At 43.1% G+C, this 14777-nt stretch overlaps 1 protein-coding gene across 1 annotated transcript in view; it reads left to right on the forward strand.

Annotated features, from left to right (window-relative positions):
* The window catches only part of LOC139374397 (fibulin 5), a 68987-nt gene that overhangs the window by 38377 nt on the left and 15833 nt on the right, over positions 1-14777 (forward strand). The window contains exons 5-8 of the mRNA XM_071115446.1: positions 3547-3669; positions 6475-6591; positions 10595-10711; positions 12952-13074. Coding sequence (XP_070971547.1) covers positions 3547-3669; positions 6475-6591; positions 10595-10711; positions 12952-13074 — 480 coding nt within the window. The remainder of the gene's footprint in view (positions 1-3546; positions 3670-6474; positions 6592-10594; positions 10712-12951; positions 13075-14777) is intronic.

The raw sequence follows: 14777 nt of genomic DNA on the forward strand, positions 1-14777 counted from the left end.
GATGGTTTGGGATGAGTCGGACCGCAGAGGGAAGGAAAAGCAGCCAACATGTGCTCAGCATATGCGGGGGAAAATGCTTCAAGACTGTCAGAAAAGCATTCCAGGGGAAGCTGGTTGAGAGAATGCCAAGAGTGTGCAAAGCTGTCATCAAGGCAAAGGGTGGCTACTTTGAAGAATTTGTTTAACACTGTTATGGTTACTACAGGATTCCATGAGTTATTTTCATAGTTTTGATGTCTTAACTATTATTGCACAATGTAGAAAATACTAGCATACAGAACATCCCTGGAATGAGTAGGTCTGTCCAAACTTTTGACTGGTACTGTGTGTGTGTGTGTGTGTATGTATATATATATATATATACAAAAATACAGTCATGGGAAGCACAAATAAAACATCACAAACCACCCAGAAAACAGTTACATTCCTCCAGAAATACGTCCCCAAATCAATACTCTAAACCGCCCGAACGGCACCAAGACATCAAGATGAAGCGGATTTTTTGAATTTTGTTCCAGCAATACAGTGCTTTATTAAACTAAAAGCAGATTTACCTAGCTCGGTGGAGACGCTAGGAAACCTCAAAAAGTCCTGTGAACGTGTTAGGCAACTCAGGTGTTAGGTAACTCAGGTGTTAGGTAACTCAGGTGTTATGCAACTCAGGTGTTAGGCAACTCAGGTGTTAGGTAACTCAGGTGTTAGGTAACTCGGGTGTTATGCAACTCAGGTGTTAGGCAACTCAGGTGTTAGGCAACTCAGGTGTTAGGTAACTCAGGTGTTAGGCAACTCAGGTGTTAGGCAACTCAGGTGTTAGGCAACTCAGGTGTTAGGTAACTCAGGTGTTAGGCAACTCAGGTGTTAGGTAACTCAGGTGTTTGGTAACTCAGGTGTTAGGCAACTCAGGTGTTAGGTAACTCAGGTGTTAGGTAACTCAGGTGTTAGGTAACTCAGGTGTTAGGTAACTCAGGTGTTATGCAACTCAGGTGTTAGGTAACTCAGGTGTTAGGTAACTCAGGTGTTAGGTAACTCAGGTGTTAGGCAACTCAGGTGTTAGGTAACTCAGGTGTTAGGCAACTCAGGTGTTAGGTAACTCAGGTGTTAGGTAACTCAGGTGTTAGGCAACTCAGGTGTTAGGTAACTCAGGTGTTAGGCAACTCAGGTGTTAGGCAACTCAGGTGTTAGGGAACTCAGGTGTTAGGCAACTCGGGTGTTAGGCAACTCAGGTGTTAGGCAACTCAGGTGTTAGGTAACTCAGGTGTTAGGCAACTCAGGTGTTAGGCAACTCGGGTGTTAGGCAACTCAGGTGTTAGGTAACTCAGGTGTTAGGTAACTCAGGTGTTAGGTAACTCAGGTGTTTGGTAACTCAGGTGTTAGGCAACTCAGGTGTTAGGTAACTCAGGTGTTAGGTAACTCAGGTGTTTGGCAACTCAGGTGTTAGGTAACTCAGGTGTTAGGTAACTCAGGTGTTAGGCAACTCGGGTGTTAGGCAACTCAGGTGTTTGGTAACTCAGGTGTTAGGTAACTCAGGTGTTAGGCAACTCAGGTGTTAGGCAACTCGGGTGTTAGGCAACTCAGGTGTTTGGTAACTCAGGTGTTAGGTAACTCAGGTGTTAGGTAACTCAGGTGTTTGGTAACTCAGGTGTTAGGCAACTCAGGTGTTAGGTAACTCAGGTGTTAGGTAACTCAGGTGTTAGGTAACTCAGGTGTTAGGTAACTCAGGTGTTTATGCTTCAGCAGCAAAGTTAGATAAGATGGAAGTTTAGGAAGTAGCGCCTTATAAACAAAAAGAGAGTCTTTTTGGTCTTTAACGTCCTGCCAACCTTTTTGATACAGGATACAGTGATGAGTATACAAACTGTCACCTGTAACAAAACGAAGGGCATTATGGGAGATGGAATCCAAAAGGTTTAAGAGTAGTAGCAGCTGCACTTTGATGAATAACATCACCATAAACAACAACGCATCAAACGTTTAACTGAATAATCTGCTTCCTACTGCTCAGAGAAAGATTTATGACGGCGTGTCTTGTTTCTGTAGAAAAATACAACTTTAAATCTTAGCTTTTTAACCAGCTCATCTATATGTTTAAAAAAAAAAAAAAAAAAAAAAACATCAAATCCATATCAATCATAATACCTAGGTATTTATATGGGGGGACACGTTCGATTAGAGAACCAACCGTCTAATGGGTGAACATGTAGTCCATCTGAAACCTTCTTCAGAGAATTTAAAAACAACGCGTATTTCATTTTGCCTGTGTTATGCACATGTTTTAAATCAGAGATAGGGATTCCTACATAGCTTTTAAATCTGACGGTAGTTTTGTCACAGCCACATCAACAGCCAGATCAACAGCCAGATCAACAGCCATATCAACAGTCAGGGCAACAGCCAGATCAACAGCCAGATCAACAGCCATATCAACAGTCAGGGCAACAGCCAGATCAACAGCCAGATCAACAGTCAGATCAACAGCCAGATCAACAGTCAGGGCAACAGCCAGATCAACAGCCAGATCAACAGTCAGATCAACAGCCAGATCAACAGTCAGATCAACAGTCAGATCAACAGTCAGGGCAACAGTCAGGGCAACAGCCAGATCAACAGCCAGATCAACAGTCAGGGCAACAGCCAGATCAACAGTCAGATCAACAGCCAGATCAACAGCCAGATCAACAGCACACATAATGCTATCATCCAAATATAGATTAAGTTAAAAATAATAATAATAATAATAATAATGACAGATTGACCAATGGTGTTTATATCAATAGTGAAGAGGACAGGTACCAAAATCGATCCCTGTTTTACACATTTACATACTTCAAGAAATTCAGACTTGGCCTGAATTCAGACTTAACTCTATAAATCAGGATGGCCTGAATTCAGACTTAACTCTATAAATCAGGATGGCCTGAATTCAGACCTAACTCTATAAATCAGGATGGCCTGAATTCAGACCTAACTCTATAAATCAGGATGGCCTGAATTCAGACTGTCATTGACACAGAAACCTGTTGGTGGAAAATCGTTGCATATATTTTATATAATTATAAATATAGTATCAAGGCACAAGGCGAGACCCAGATGTCTCATTACACTCTCTTTGCCTGTCTCATTACACTCTCTTTGCCTGTCTCATTACACTCTCTCTGCCTGTCTCATTACACTCTCTCTGCCTGTCTCATTACACTCTCTGCCTGTCTCATTACACTCTCTCTGCCTGTCTCATCCCTCTCTCTGCCTGTCTCATCCCTCTCTCTGCCTGTCTCATCATTCTCGCTGTCTGTCTCATCCCTCTCTCTGTCTGTCTCATCCCTCTCTCTGCCTGTCTCATTACACTCTCTCTGCCTGTCTCATTACTCTCTATGTCTGTCTCATCACTCCCTCTGTCTGTCTCATCCCTCTCTCTGCCTGTCTCATCACTCTCTCTGTCTGTCTCACCACTCTCTCTGCCTGTCTCATCCCTAAATATATTTTCCGTTGGGGGAGGAGGGATGCATTTAACCCACTCGAAACTAACCTCCCTCTGTTCCTCTGTTGCAGACATGGATGAGTGTGAGACAGACTCCCACCAGTGTAACCCCACCCAGGTGTGTATCAACACAGCTGGAGGATACACCTGCTCCTGTACCGAGGGCTACTGGCTGGTCGGGGGACAGTGTCAGGGTAAGAACCTCTGTGTGTGTGTGTGTGTGTGTGTGTGTGTGGGAAAGTTGTGCAACGAATGGTAAGTTCTGAGGTTTATTATATATACTATATATACTATTACAGACAATGAAATCATATTATTTCAGGAGTAGGACAGATACTATGCTATATCACCATTACGGAAATGTCAATCATTACTATATGTGGAAATACAGTAAATGTTTAAAGTTTTGTTTTTTGCTGTGTCAAACTTTGCTTTTCCTGATTGTTCCAGGTCTCTTTGTGTGTCTAGATATTGATCATTAACTTCCATCTCTCTGTCTAAATATTGATCATTAACTTCCATCTCTCTGTCTAAATATTGATCATTAACTTCCATCTCTCTGTCTAAATATTGATCATTAACTTCCATCTCTCTGTGTCCATATATTGATCATTGACTTCCACCTCTCTGTCTAAATATTGATCATTAACTTCCATCTCTCTGTCTAAATATTGATCATTAACTTCCATCTCTCTGTCTAAATATTGATCATTAACTTCCATCTCTCTGTCTAAATATTGATCATTAACTTCCATCTCTCTGTGTCCATATATTGATCATTAACTTCCACCTCTCTGTCTAAATATTGATCATTAACTTCCATCTCTCTGGCTAAATATTGATCATTAACTTCCACCTCTCTGTCTAAATATTGATCATTAACTTCCATCTCTCTGTCTAAATATTGATCATTAACTTCCACATCTCTGTCTAAATATTGATCATTAACTTCCATCTCTCTGTGTCCATATATTGATCATTAACTTCCACCTCTCTGTCTAAATATTGATCATTAACTTCCATCTCTCTGGCTAAATATTGATCATTAACTTCCACCTCTCTGTCTAAATATTGATCATTAACTTCCATCTCTCTGGCTAAATATTGATCATTAACTTCCACCTCTCTGGCTAAATATTGATCATTAACTTCCATCTCTCTGTCTAAATATTGATCATTAACTTCCACCTCTCTGTCTAAATATTGATCATTAACTTCCATCTCTCTGTGTCCATATATTGATCATTAACTTCCACCTCTCTGTCTAAATATTGATCATTAACTTCCACATCTCTGTCTAAATATTGATCATTAACTTCCATCTCTCTGTGTCCATATATTGATCATTAACTTCCACCTCTCTGTCTAAATATTGATCATTAACTTCCATCTCTCTGGCTAAATATTGATCATTAACTTCCACCTCTCTGTCTAAATATTGATCATTAACTTCCATCTCTCTGGCTAAATATTGATCATTAACTTCCACCTCTCTGTCTAAATATTGATCATTAACTTCCACCTCTCTGTCTAAATATTGATCATTAACTTCCACCTCTCTGTCTAAATATTGATCATTAACTTCCATCTCTCTGTCTAAATATTGATCATTAACTTCCATCTCTCTGTCTAAATATTGATCATTAACTTCCATCTCTCTGTCTAAATATTGATCATTAACTTCCATCTCTCTGTCTAAATATTGATCATTAACTTCCATCTCTCTGTCTAAATATTGATCATTAACTTCCATCTCTCTGTCTAAATATTGATCATTAACTTCCATCTCTCTGTCTAAATATTGATCATTAACTTCCATCTCTCTGTCTAAATATTGATCATTAACTTCCATCTCTCTGTGTCCAGATATTGATCATTAACTTCCATCTCTCTGTGTCCATATATTGATCATTAACTTCCATCTCTCTGTGTCCAGATATTGATCATTAACTTCCATCTCTCTGTCTAAATATTGATCATTAACTTCCATCTCTCTGTCTAAATATTGATCATTAACTTCCATCTCTCTGTGTCCAGATATTGATCATTAACTTCCATCTCTCTGTCTAAATATTGATCATTAACTTCCATCTCTCTGTCTAAATATTGATCATTAACTTCCATCTCTCTGTCTAAATATTGATCATTAACTTCCATCTCTCTGTCTAAATATTGATCATTAACTTCCATCTCTCTGTCTAAATATTGATCATTAACTTCCACCTCTCTGTCTAAATATTGATCATTAACTTCCACCTCTCTGTCTAAATATTGATCATTAACTTCCATCTCTCTGTGTCCAGATATTGATCATTAACTTCCATCTCTCTGTGTCCATATATTGATCATTAACTTCCATCTCTCTGTGTCCAGATATTGATCATTAACTTCCATCTCTCTGTCTAAATATTGATCATTAACTTCCATCTCTCTGTCTAAATATTGATCATTAACTTCCATCTCTCTGTCTAAATATTGATCATTAACTTCCATCTCTCTGTCTAAATATTGATCATTAACTTCCATCTCTCTGGCTAAATATTGATCATTAACTTCCATCTCTCTGTGTCTAGATATTGATTGTTAAACTTCCATCTCTCTGTGTCCAGATATTGATCATTAACTTCCATCTCTCTGTGTCTAGACATTGATTGTTAAACTTCCATCTCTCTGTGTCTAGACATTGATTGTTAAACTTCCATCTCTCTGTGTCTAGACATTGATTGTTAAACTTCCATCTCTCTGTATCTATACATTGATTGTTAAACTTCCATCTCTCTGTATCTATACATTGATTGTTAAACTTCCATCTCTCTGTGTCTAGATATTGATCATTAACTTCCATCTCTCTGTCTAAATATTGATTGTTAAACTTCCATCTCTCTGTGTCCAGATATTGATCATTAACTTCCATCTCTCTGTATCTAGATATTGATTGTTAAACTTCCATCTCTCTGTGTCTAGATATTGATCATTAACTTCCATCTCTCTGTGTCCAGATATTGATGAGTGTCGCTACGGGTACTGCCAGCAGCTGTGTGCCAACGTGCCAGGCTCCTATTCGTGCTCCTGCAACCCTGGCTTCCTCCTCAACCCTGACAGCAGAACCTGTCAAGGTGGACACACCCACACACCGTGTAGACACACACACACCCACACACCGTGCAGACACACACACACCGTGCCGACACACACAAATCGTGCCGACACACACACCGTGCCGACACACACAAACCGTGCCAACACACACTCACACCGTACAGACACACACACACACCTTGTAGACACACACTCACACTGTGCAGACACACACACAAACTGTGCCGACACACACACACACCGTGCAGACACACACACAAACTGTGCCGACACACACACAAACCGTGCCGACACACACACACAAACCGTGCAGATACACACACAAACCGTGCAGACACACACACACCGTGCAGACACACACACACACCGTGCAGACACACACACACACCGTGCAGACACACACACACCGTGCAGACACACACACACACCGTGCAGACACACACACACACCGTGCAGACACACACACACACACTGTGCAGACACACACACACACCGTGCAGACACACACACCGTGCAGACACACACACACCGTGCAGACACACACACACACCGTGCAGACACACGCACACTGTGCAGACACGCACACACACCGTGCAGACACACACACACACACACACCGTGCAGACACACACACACACACCGTGCAGACACACACACACACACCGTGCAGACACACACACACACCGTGCAGACACACACACACCGTGCAGACACACACACACACCGTGCAGACACACACACACACCGTGCAGACACACACACACCGTGCAGACACACACACACACCGTGCAGACACACACACACACCGTGCAGACACACACACACCGTGCAGACACACACACACACCGTGCAGACACACACACACCGTGCAGACACACACACACACCGTGCAGACACACGCACACTGTGCAGACACGCACACTGTGCAGACACACACACACCGTGCAGACACACACACACACCGTGCAGACACACGCACACTGTGCAGACACGCACACACACCGTGCAGACACACACACACACACACACCGTGCAGACACACACACACACACCGTGCAGACACACACACACACACCGTGCAGACACACACACATACCGTGCAGACACACACACACCGTGCAGACACACACACGCACCGTGCAGACACACACACACCGTGCAGACACACACACACACCGTGCAGACACACACACACACCGTGCAGACACACACACACCGTGCAGACACACACACACCGTGCACACACACACAAACCTTGCACACACACACAAACCTTGCAGACACACACGCCGTACAGACAGACACACAAACCGTGCAGACACACACACACTGGCATCCATGCATGCACCCGTATACACACACACACACACACACACACACGCACACACACACACACACACAAACACACACACGAACACACACACACACACGAACACACACACACACACGAACACACACACGAACACACACGAACACACACACGAACACACACACGAACACACACACACACACCACACACACACCACACACACACCACACACACACACACACATACACACACACACACATATAAAATGCCTTATGAAAGTATTCACAGCCCTGGACTTTTTCCACCTTTTGTTGTGTTACAAATTGAGATTAAAATGTTTAGTAATTGTCATTTTTTTGGGGACAACGATCTACACAAAATACTCTGCAATGTCGAAGTGGAAGAAAAATTTGAACATTTGTTTAAAAATAAATCATGAAAAATAAAACACTAATATATCTTGATTAGATAAGTGTTCAACCTCCTAAGTCAACAGTACATGTTAGAATCACCTTAGGCAGAGATTACAGCTGTGAGTCTTTCTGGGTGAGTCTCTAAGAGTGATTACAGCTGTGAGTCTTTCTGGGTAAGTCTCTAAGAGTGATTACAGCTGTGAGTCTTTCTGGGTAAGTCTCTAAGAGTGATTACAGCTGTGAGTCTTTCTGGGTTAGTCTCTAAGAGTGATTACAGCTGTGAGTCTTTCTGGGTAAGTCTCTAAGAGTGATTACAGCTGTGAGTCTTTCTGGGTAAGTCTTTAAGAGTGATTACAGCTGTGAGTCTTTCTGGGTGAGTCTCTAAGAGCTGTGAGTCTTTCTGGGTGAGTCTCTAAGAGTGTTTACAGCTGTGAGTCTTTCTGGGTAAGTCTGTAAGAGCTGTGAGTCTTTCTGGGTGAGTCTCTAAGAGCGATTACAGCTGTGAGTCTTTCTGGGTAAGTCTCTAAGAGCTGTGAGTCTTTCTGGGTAAGTCTCTAAGAGCTGTGAGTCTTTCTGGGTGAGTCTCTAAGAGCTGTGAGTCTTTCTGGGTCAGTCTCTAAGAGCTGTGAGTCTTTCTGGGTCAGTCTCTAAGAGCTGTGAGTCTTTCTGGGTCAGTCTCTAAGAGCTTTCCACACCTGGATAGTACAACATTTGCCCATTTTATGATTTTCTAAATTCTTCAAGCTCGGTCCAGTTGGTTGTTGATCATTGCTAAGACAGCGATTTTCAGGTTTTGCCATAGATTTTCAAGTAAATTTAAGACAAAACTGTAACTCGGCCAATCAGCAACATTCACTGTCTTCTTGGTAAGCAACTCCAGTGTAGATTTGGCCTTGTGTTTTAGGTTATTGTGCTGATGAAAGGTGAGTTCATCTCAGTGTCTGGTGGAAAGCAGACTGAACCAGGTTTTCCTCTAGGATATTGCCTGTGCTTAGCTCCGTTCTGTTTATTTTTTATCCTGAAAAACTCCCCCGGTCCTTAACGATGACAAGCATACCCATAACATGATGCAGCCACCGCTATGCTTGAAAATATGACGAGTGGTACCCAGTAATGTGTTTGTATTGGATTTCCCCCAAACATCACACTTTGTGTTCAGGACAAAAAGTGAATTGCTTTGCCACATTATTTGCAGTATTATTTTAGTGCAACAGGATACATGTTTTAGAATATTTTTATTCTATACAGGCTTCCTTCTCTTCACTCTGTCAGTGAGGTTCGTATTGTAGAGTGACTACAATGTTGTTGATCCATCCACAGTTTTATCCTATCACAGCCATTAAACTATGTAACCGTTTTAAAGTCACCATTGGCCTCATGGTGAAATCCATGAGCGGTTTCCTTCCTCTCCAATATTCAATGTTGGGGCGGCAGGGTAACCTAGTGGTTAGAGCGTTGGACAAGTAACCGAAAGGTTGCAAATTCTAATCCCCGAGCTGACAAGGTACAAATCTGTCGTTCTGCCCCTGAACAAGACACTGTTCCCCGGTAGGCCGTCATTGAAAATAAGAATTTGTTCTTAACTGACTTGCCTAGTTAAATAAAGGTAAAAAAATAAGGCATTGGAAAACCTCCCTGGTCTTTGTGGTTGAATCTGTGTTTGAAATTCACTGCTCGACCGAGGTACCTTACAGGTAAGTGTATGTGTTTGGGTACAGAGATGAGGTAGTCATTCATGGGTCTTGTTAAAGCACATGTTTACTCCTGAACTTTAACCTCTACTGGAGCGGCGACCGATAAAATTAATAAATAGAAAACACATGTTTTATCTTTGTATTATCTTTAATCAGATCTATTGTGTTTATATTCTCCTACATTCATTTCACATTTCCACAAACTTCTAAGTGTTTCCTTTCAAATGGTATCAAGAATATGCATATCCTTGCTTCAGGTCCTGAGCTACAGGCAGTTAGATTTGGGTATGTCATTTTAGGGGCAATTTTTTTTTTTAAAGGGTCTTGTCCTTAAGAGGTTTTAAACGTGTCATAACTAAGGGGTTGAATACTTCTTGACTCAAGACATTTCCGTTTTTTATTTGTAATTCATTTGTTCAATTTTTTTTTGTTGTTAAAACCATAATTCCTTTTTGATATTATGAGGTATTGTGGGTAGGCCAGTAATCCATTTTAAATTCAGGCTGTGACACAACAAAATGTGGAAAAAAGTCAAGTAATGTTGCAGTGAAGGTGTTACTCTCACCTCCTTCGACGCCTGTCATTAACCTCCTCTCCTCTCTAGACGTGGACGAGTGTGAGGATAACCCCTGTGCCCACGGCTGTTTCAACACCTACGGCTCCTACATGTGTAGCTGTGAAGAGGGATTTGAGCTGGCTTCTGACGGCACCACCTGCAATGGTGATGATGAGAGATCAAATATGTTCTGTGCTGCAGCAACCGAAGAGAAGGCTGTCCATCCCAAATGGCACCCTATTCCCTACATAGTACACTACTTTTGACCAGAACCCTATGGCACCCTATTCCCTATATAGTGCACTACTTTTGACCAGAACCCTATGGCACCCTATTCCCTATATAGTGCACTACTTTTGACCAGAACCCTATGGCACCCTATTCCCTATATAGTGCACTACTTTAGACCAGAGCCCTATTCCCTATATAGTGCACTACTTCTGACCAGAGCCCTATGGCACCCTATTCCCTATATAGTGCACTACTTTAGACCAGAGCCCTATTCCCTATATAGTGCACTACTTTAGACTAGAGCCCTATTCCCTATATAGTGCACTACTTTAGATCAGAGCCCCATGGCACCCTATTCCCTATATAGTGCACTACTTTTGACCAGAGCCCTATGGAACCCTATTCCCTATATAGTGCACTACTTTTGACCAGAGCCCTATGGTGCACTATATAGGGAATAGGGTGCTATTTGAGCCACCAGGTTGTTGAAGTGAGACAGATAAATGAGGTCTATGGTGACCTAGTGATTCATAACCATCCAATCATTATTTAGCTGTGGTTCAGTCATTATTCGACATCTAGCTGTGGTTCAGTCATTATTTGACATCTAGCTGTGGTTCAGTCATTATTTGACATCTAGCTGTGGTTCAGTCATTATTCGACATCTAGCTGTGGTTCAGTCATTATTCGACATCTAGCTGTGGTTCAGTCATTATTTGACATCTAGCTGTGGTTCAGTCATTATTTGACATCTAGCTGTGGTTCAGTCATTATTCGACATCTAGCTGTGGTTCAGTCATTATTCGACATCTAGCTGTGGCTCAGTCATTATTCGACATCTAGCTGTGGTTCAGTCATTATTCGACATCTAGCTGTGGTTCAGTCATTATTCGACATCTAGCTGTGGTTCAGTCATTATTTGACATCTAGCTGTGGTTCAGTCATTATTCGACATCTAGCTGTGGTTCAGTCATTATTCGACATCTAGCTGTGGTTCAGTCATTATTCGACATCTAGCTGTGGTTCAGTCATTATTCGACATCTAGCTGTGGTTCAGTCATTATTTGACATCTAGCTGTGGTTCAGTCATTATTTGTATATTTAGCTGTGGTTCAGTCATTATTCGACATCTAGCTGTGGTTCACACATTATTCGACATCTAGCTGTGGTTCAGTCATTATTCGACATCTAGCTGTGGTTCAGTCATTATTCGACATCTAGCTGTGGTTCAGTCATTATTCGACATCTAGCTGTGGTTCAGTCATTATTCGACATCTAGCTGTGGTTCAGTCATTATTCGACATCTAGCTGTGGTTCAGTCATTATTCGACATCTAGCTGTGGTTCAGTCATTATTCGACATCTAGCTGTGGTTCAGTCATTATTCGACATCTAGCTGTGGTTCAGTCATTATTCAACATCTAGCTGTGGTTCAGTCATTATTCGACATCTAGCTGTGGTTCAGTCATTATTCGACATCTAGCTGTGGTTCAGTCATTATTCGACATCTAGCTGTGGTTCAGTCATTATTCGACATCTAGCTGTAGTTCAGTCATTATTTGACATCTAGCTGTGGTTCAGTCATTATTCGACATCTAGCTGTGGTTCAGTCAGTATTTGTGCCCCTCATTACACTTTGAACTGTAATTCTTGTGGTGTACTGTGATGTACTGTGGTGTTACGTGGTTTACTGTGGTGTTACGTGGTGTACTGTGGTGTACTGTGGTGTTACGTGGTGTACTGTGGTGTTACATGGTGTACTGTGGTGTTACGTGGTGTACTGTGGTGTTACATGGTGTACTGTGGTGTTACGTGGTTTACTGTGGTGTTACATGGTGTACTGTGGTGTTACGTGGTGTACTGTGGTGTTACGTGGTGTACTGTGATGTACTGTGATGTACTGTGGTGTTACGTGGTGTGCTGTAGTGTACTGTGGTGTTACGTGGTGTACTGTGATGTACTGTGGTGTACTGTGGTGTTACATGGTGTACTGTGGTGTTACGTGGTGTACTGTGGTGTTACATGGTGTACTGTGGTGTTACGTGGTGTACTGTGGTGTACTGTGGTGTACTGTGATGTTACGTGGTGTACTGTGGTGTACTGTGATGTTACGTGGTGTACTGTGATGTACTGTGGTGTTAAGTGATAACTACTAACGCTGTGTATCACCTGTAGACCTGGACGAGTGTGGTTTCTCAGAGTTTCTGTGTCAGCACCGTTGTGTGAACACCCCAGGGTCCTTCCAGTGTCACTGCCCAGCGGGATACTATCTTTATGAGGATGGGAGGAGCTGTGAAGGTAATCAGGACACCCACTGTACTAACCCTAACCTGTCCAGGGAATGGGAGGAGCTGTGAAGGTAATCAGGACACCCACTGTACTAACCCTAACCTGTCCAGGGAATGGGAGGAGCTGTGAAGGTAATCAGGACACCTACTGTACTAACCCTAACCTGTCCAGGGAGTGGGAGGAGCTGTGAAGGTAATCAGGACACCTACTGTACTAATCCTAACCTGTCCAGGGAATGGGAGGAGCTGTGAAGGTAATCAGGACACCTACTGTACTAATCCTAACCTGTCCAGGGAATGGGAGGAGCTGTGAAGGTAATCAGGACACCTACTGTACTAACCCTAACCTGTCCAGGGAGTGGGAGGAGCTGTGAAGGTAATCAGGACACCTACTGAACTAACCCTAACCTGTCCAGGGAGTGGGAGGAGCTGTGAAGGTAATCAGGACACCTACTGAACTAACCCTAACCTGTCCAGGGAGTGGGAGGAGCTGTGAAGGTAATCAGGACACCTACTGAACTAACCCTAACCTGTCCAGGGAGTGGGAGGAGCTGTGAAGGTAATCAGGACACCTACTGTACTAATCCTAACCTGTCCAGGGAATGGGAGGAGCTGTGAATGTAATCAGGACACCTACTCTACTAATCCTAACCTGTCCAGGGAATGGGAGGAGCTGTGAAGGTAATCAGGACACCTACTGTACTAATCCTAACCTGTCCAGGGAATGGGAGGAGCTGTGAAGGTAATCAGGACACCTACTGTACTAACCCTAACCTGTCTAGGGAATGGGAGGAGCTGTGAAGGTAATCAGGACACCTACTGTACTAACCCTAACCTGTCCAGGGAATGGGAGGAGCTGTGAAGGTAATCAGGACACCCACTGTACTAACCCTAACCTGTCCAGGGAATGGGAGGAGCTGTGAAGGTAATCAGGACACCTACTGTACTAACCCTAACCTGTCCAGGGAATGGGAGGAGCTGTGAAGGTAATCAGGACACCCACTGTACTAACCCTAACCTGTCCAGGGAGTGGGAGGAGCTGTGAAGGTAATCAGGACACCTACTGTACTAATCCTAACCTGTCCAGGGAATGGGAGGAGCTGTGAAGGTAATCAGGACACCCACTGAACTAACCCTAACCTGTCTAGGGAGTGGGAGGAGCTGTGAAGGTAATCAGGACACCTACTGTACTAACCCTAACCTGTCCAGGGAATGGGAGGAGCTGTGAAGGTAATCAGGACACCTACTGTACTAATCCTAACCTGTCCAGGGAATGGGAGGAGCTGTAAAGGTAATCAGGACACCTACTGTACTAACCCTAACCTGTCCAGGGAATGGGAGGAGCTGTGAAGGTAATCAGGACACCTACTGTACTAACCCTAACCTGTCCAGGGAATGGGAGGAGCTGTGAAGGTAATCAGGACACCCACTGAACTAACCCTAACCTGTCTAGGGAGTGGGAGGAGCTGTGAAGGTAATCAGGACACCTACTGTACTAACCCTAACCTGTCCAGGGAATGGGAGGAGCTGTGAAGGTAATCAGGACACCTACTGTACTAATCCTAACCTGTCCAGGGAATGGGAGGAGCTGTGAAGGTAATCAGGACACCTACTGTACTAGCCCTAACCTGTCCAGGGAATGGGAGGAGCTGTGAAGGTAATCAGGACACCTACTGTACTAATCCTAACCTGTCCAGGGAATGGGAGGAGCTG

This window comes from Oncorhynchus clarkii, chromosome 19 (genome assembly GCF_045791955.1).
Source record: "Oncorhynchus clarkii lewisi isolate Uvic-CL-2024 chromosome 19, UVic_Ocla_1.0, whole genome shotgun sequence".
Taxonomy (NCBI): Eukaryota; Metazoa; Chordata; class Actinopteri; order Salmoniformes; family Salmonidae; genus Oncorhynchus; species Oncorhynchus clarkii.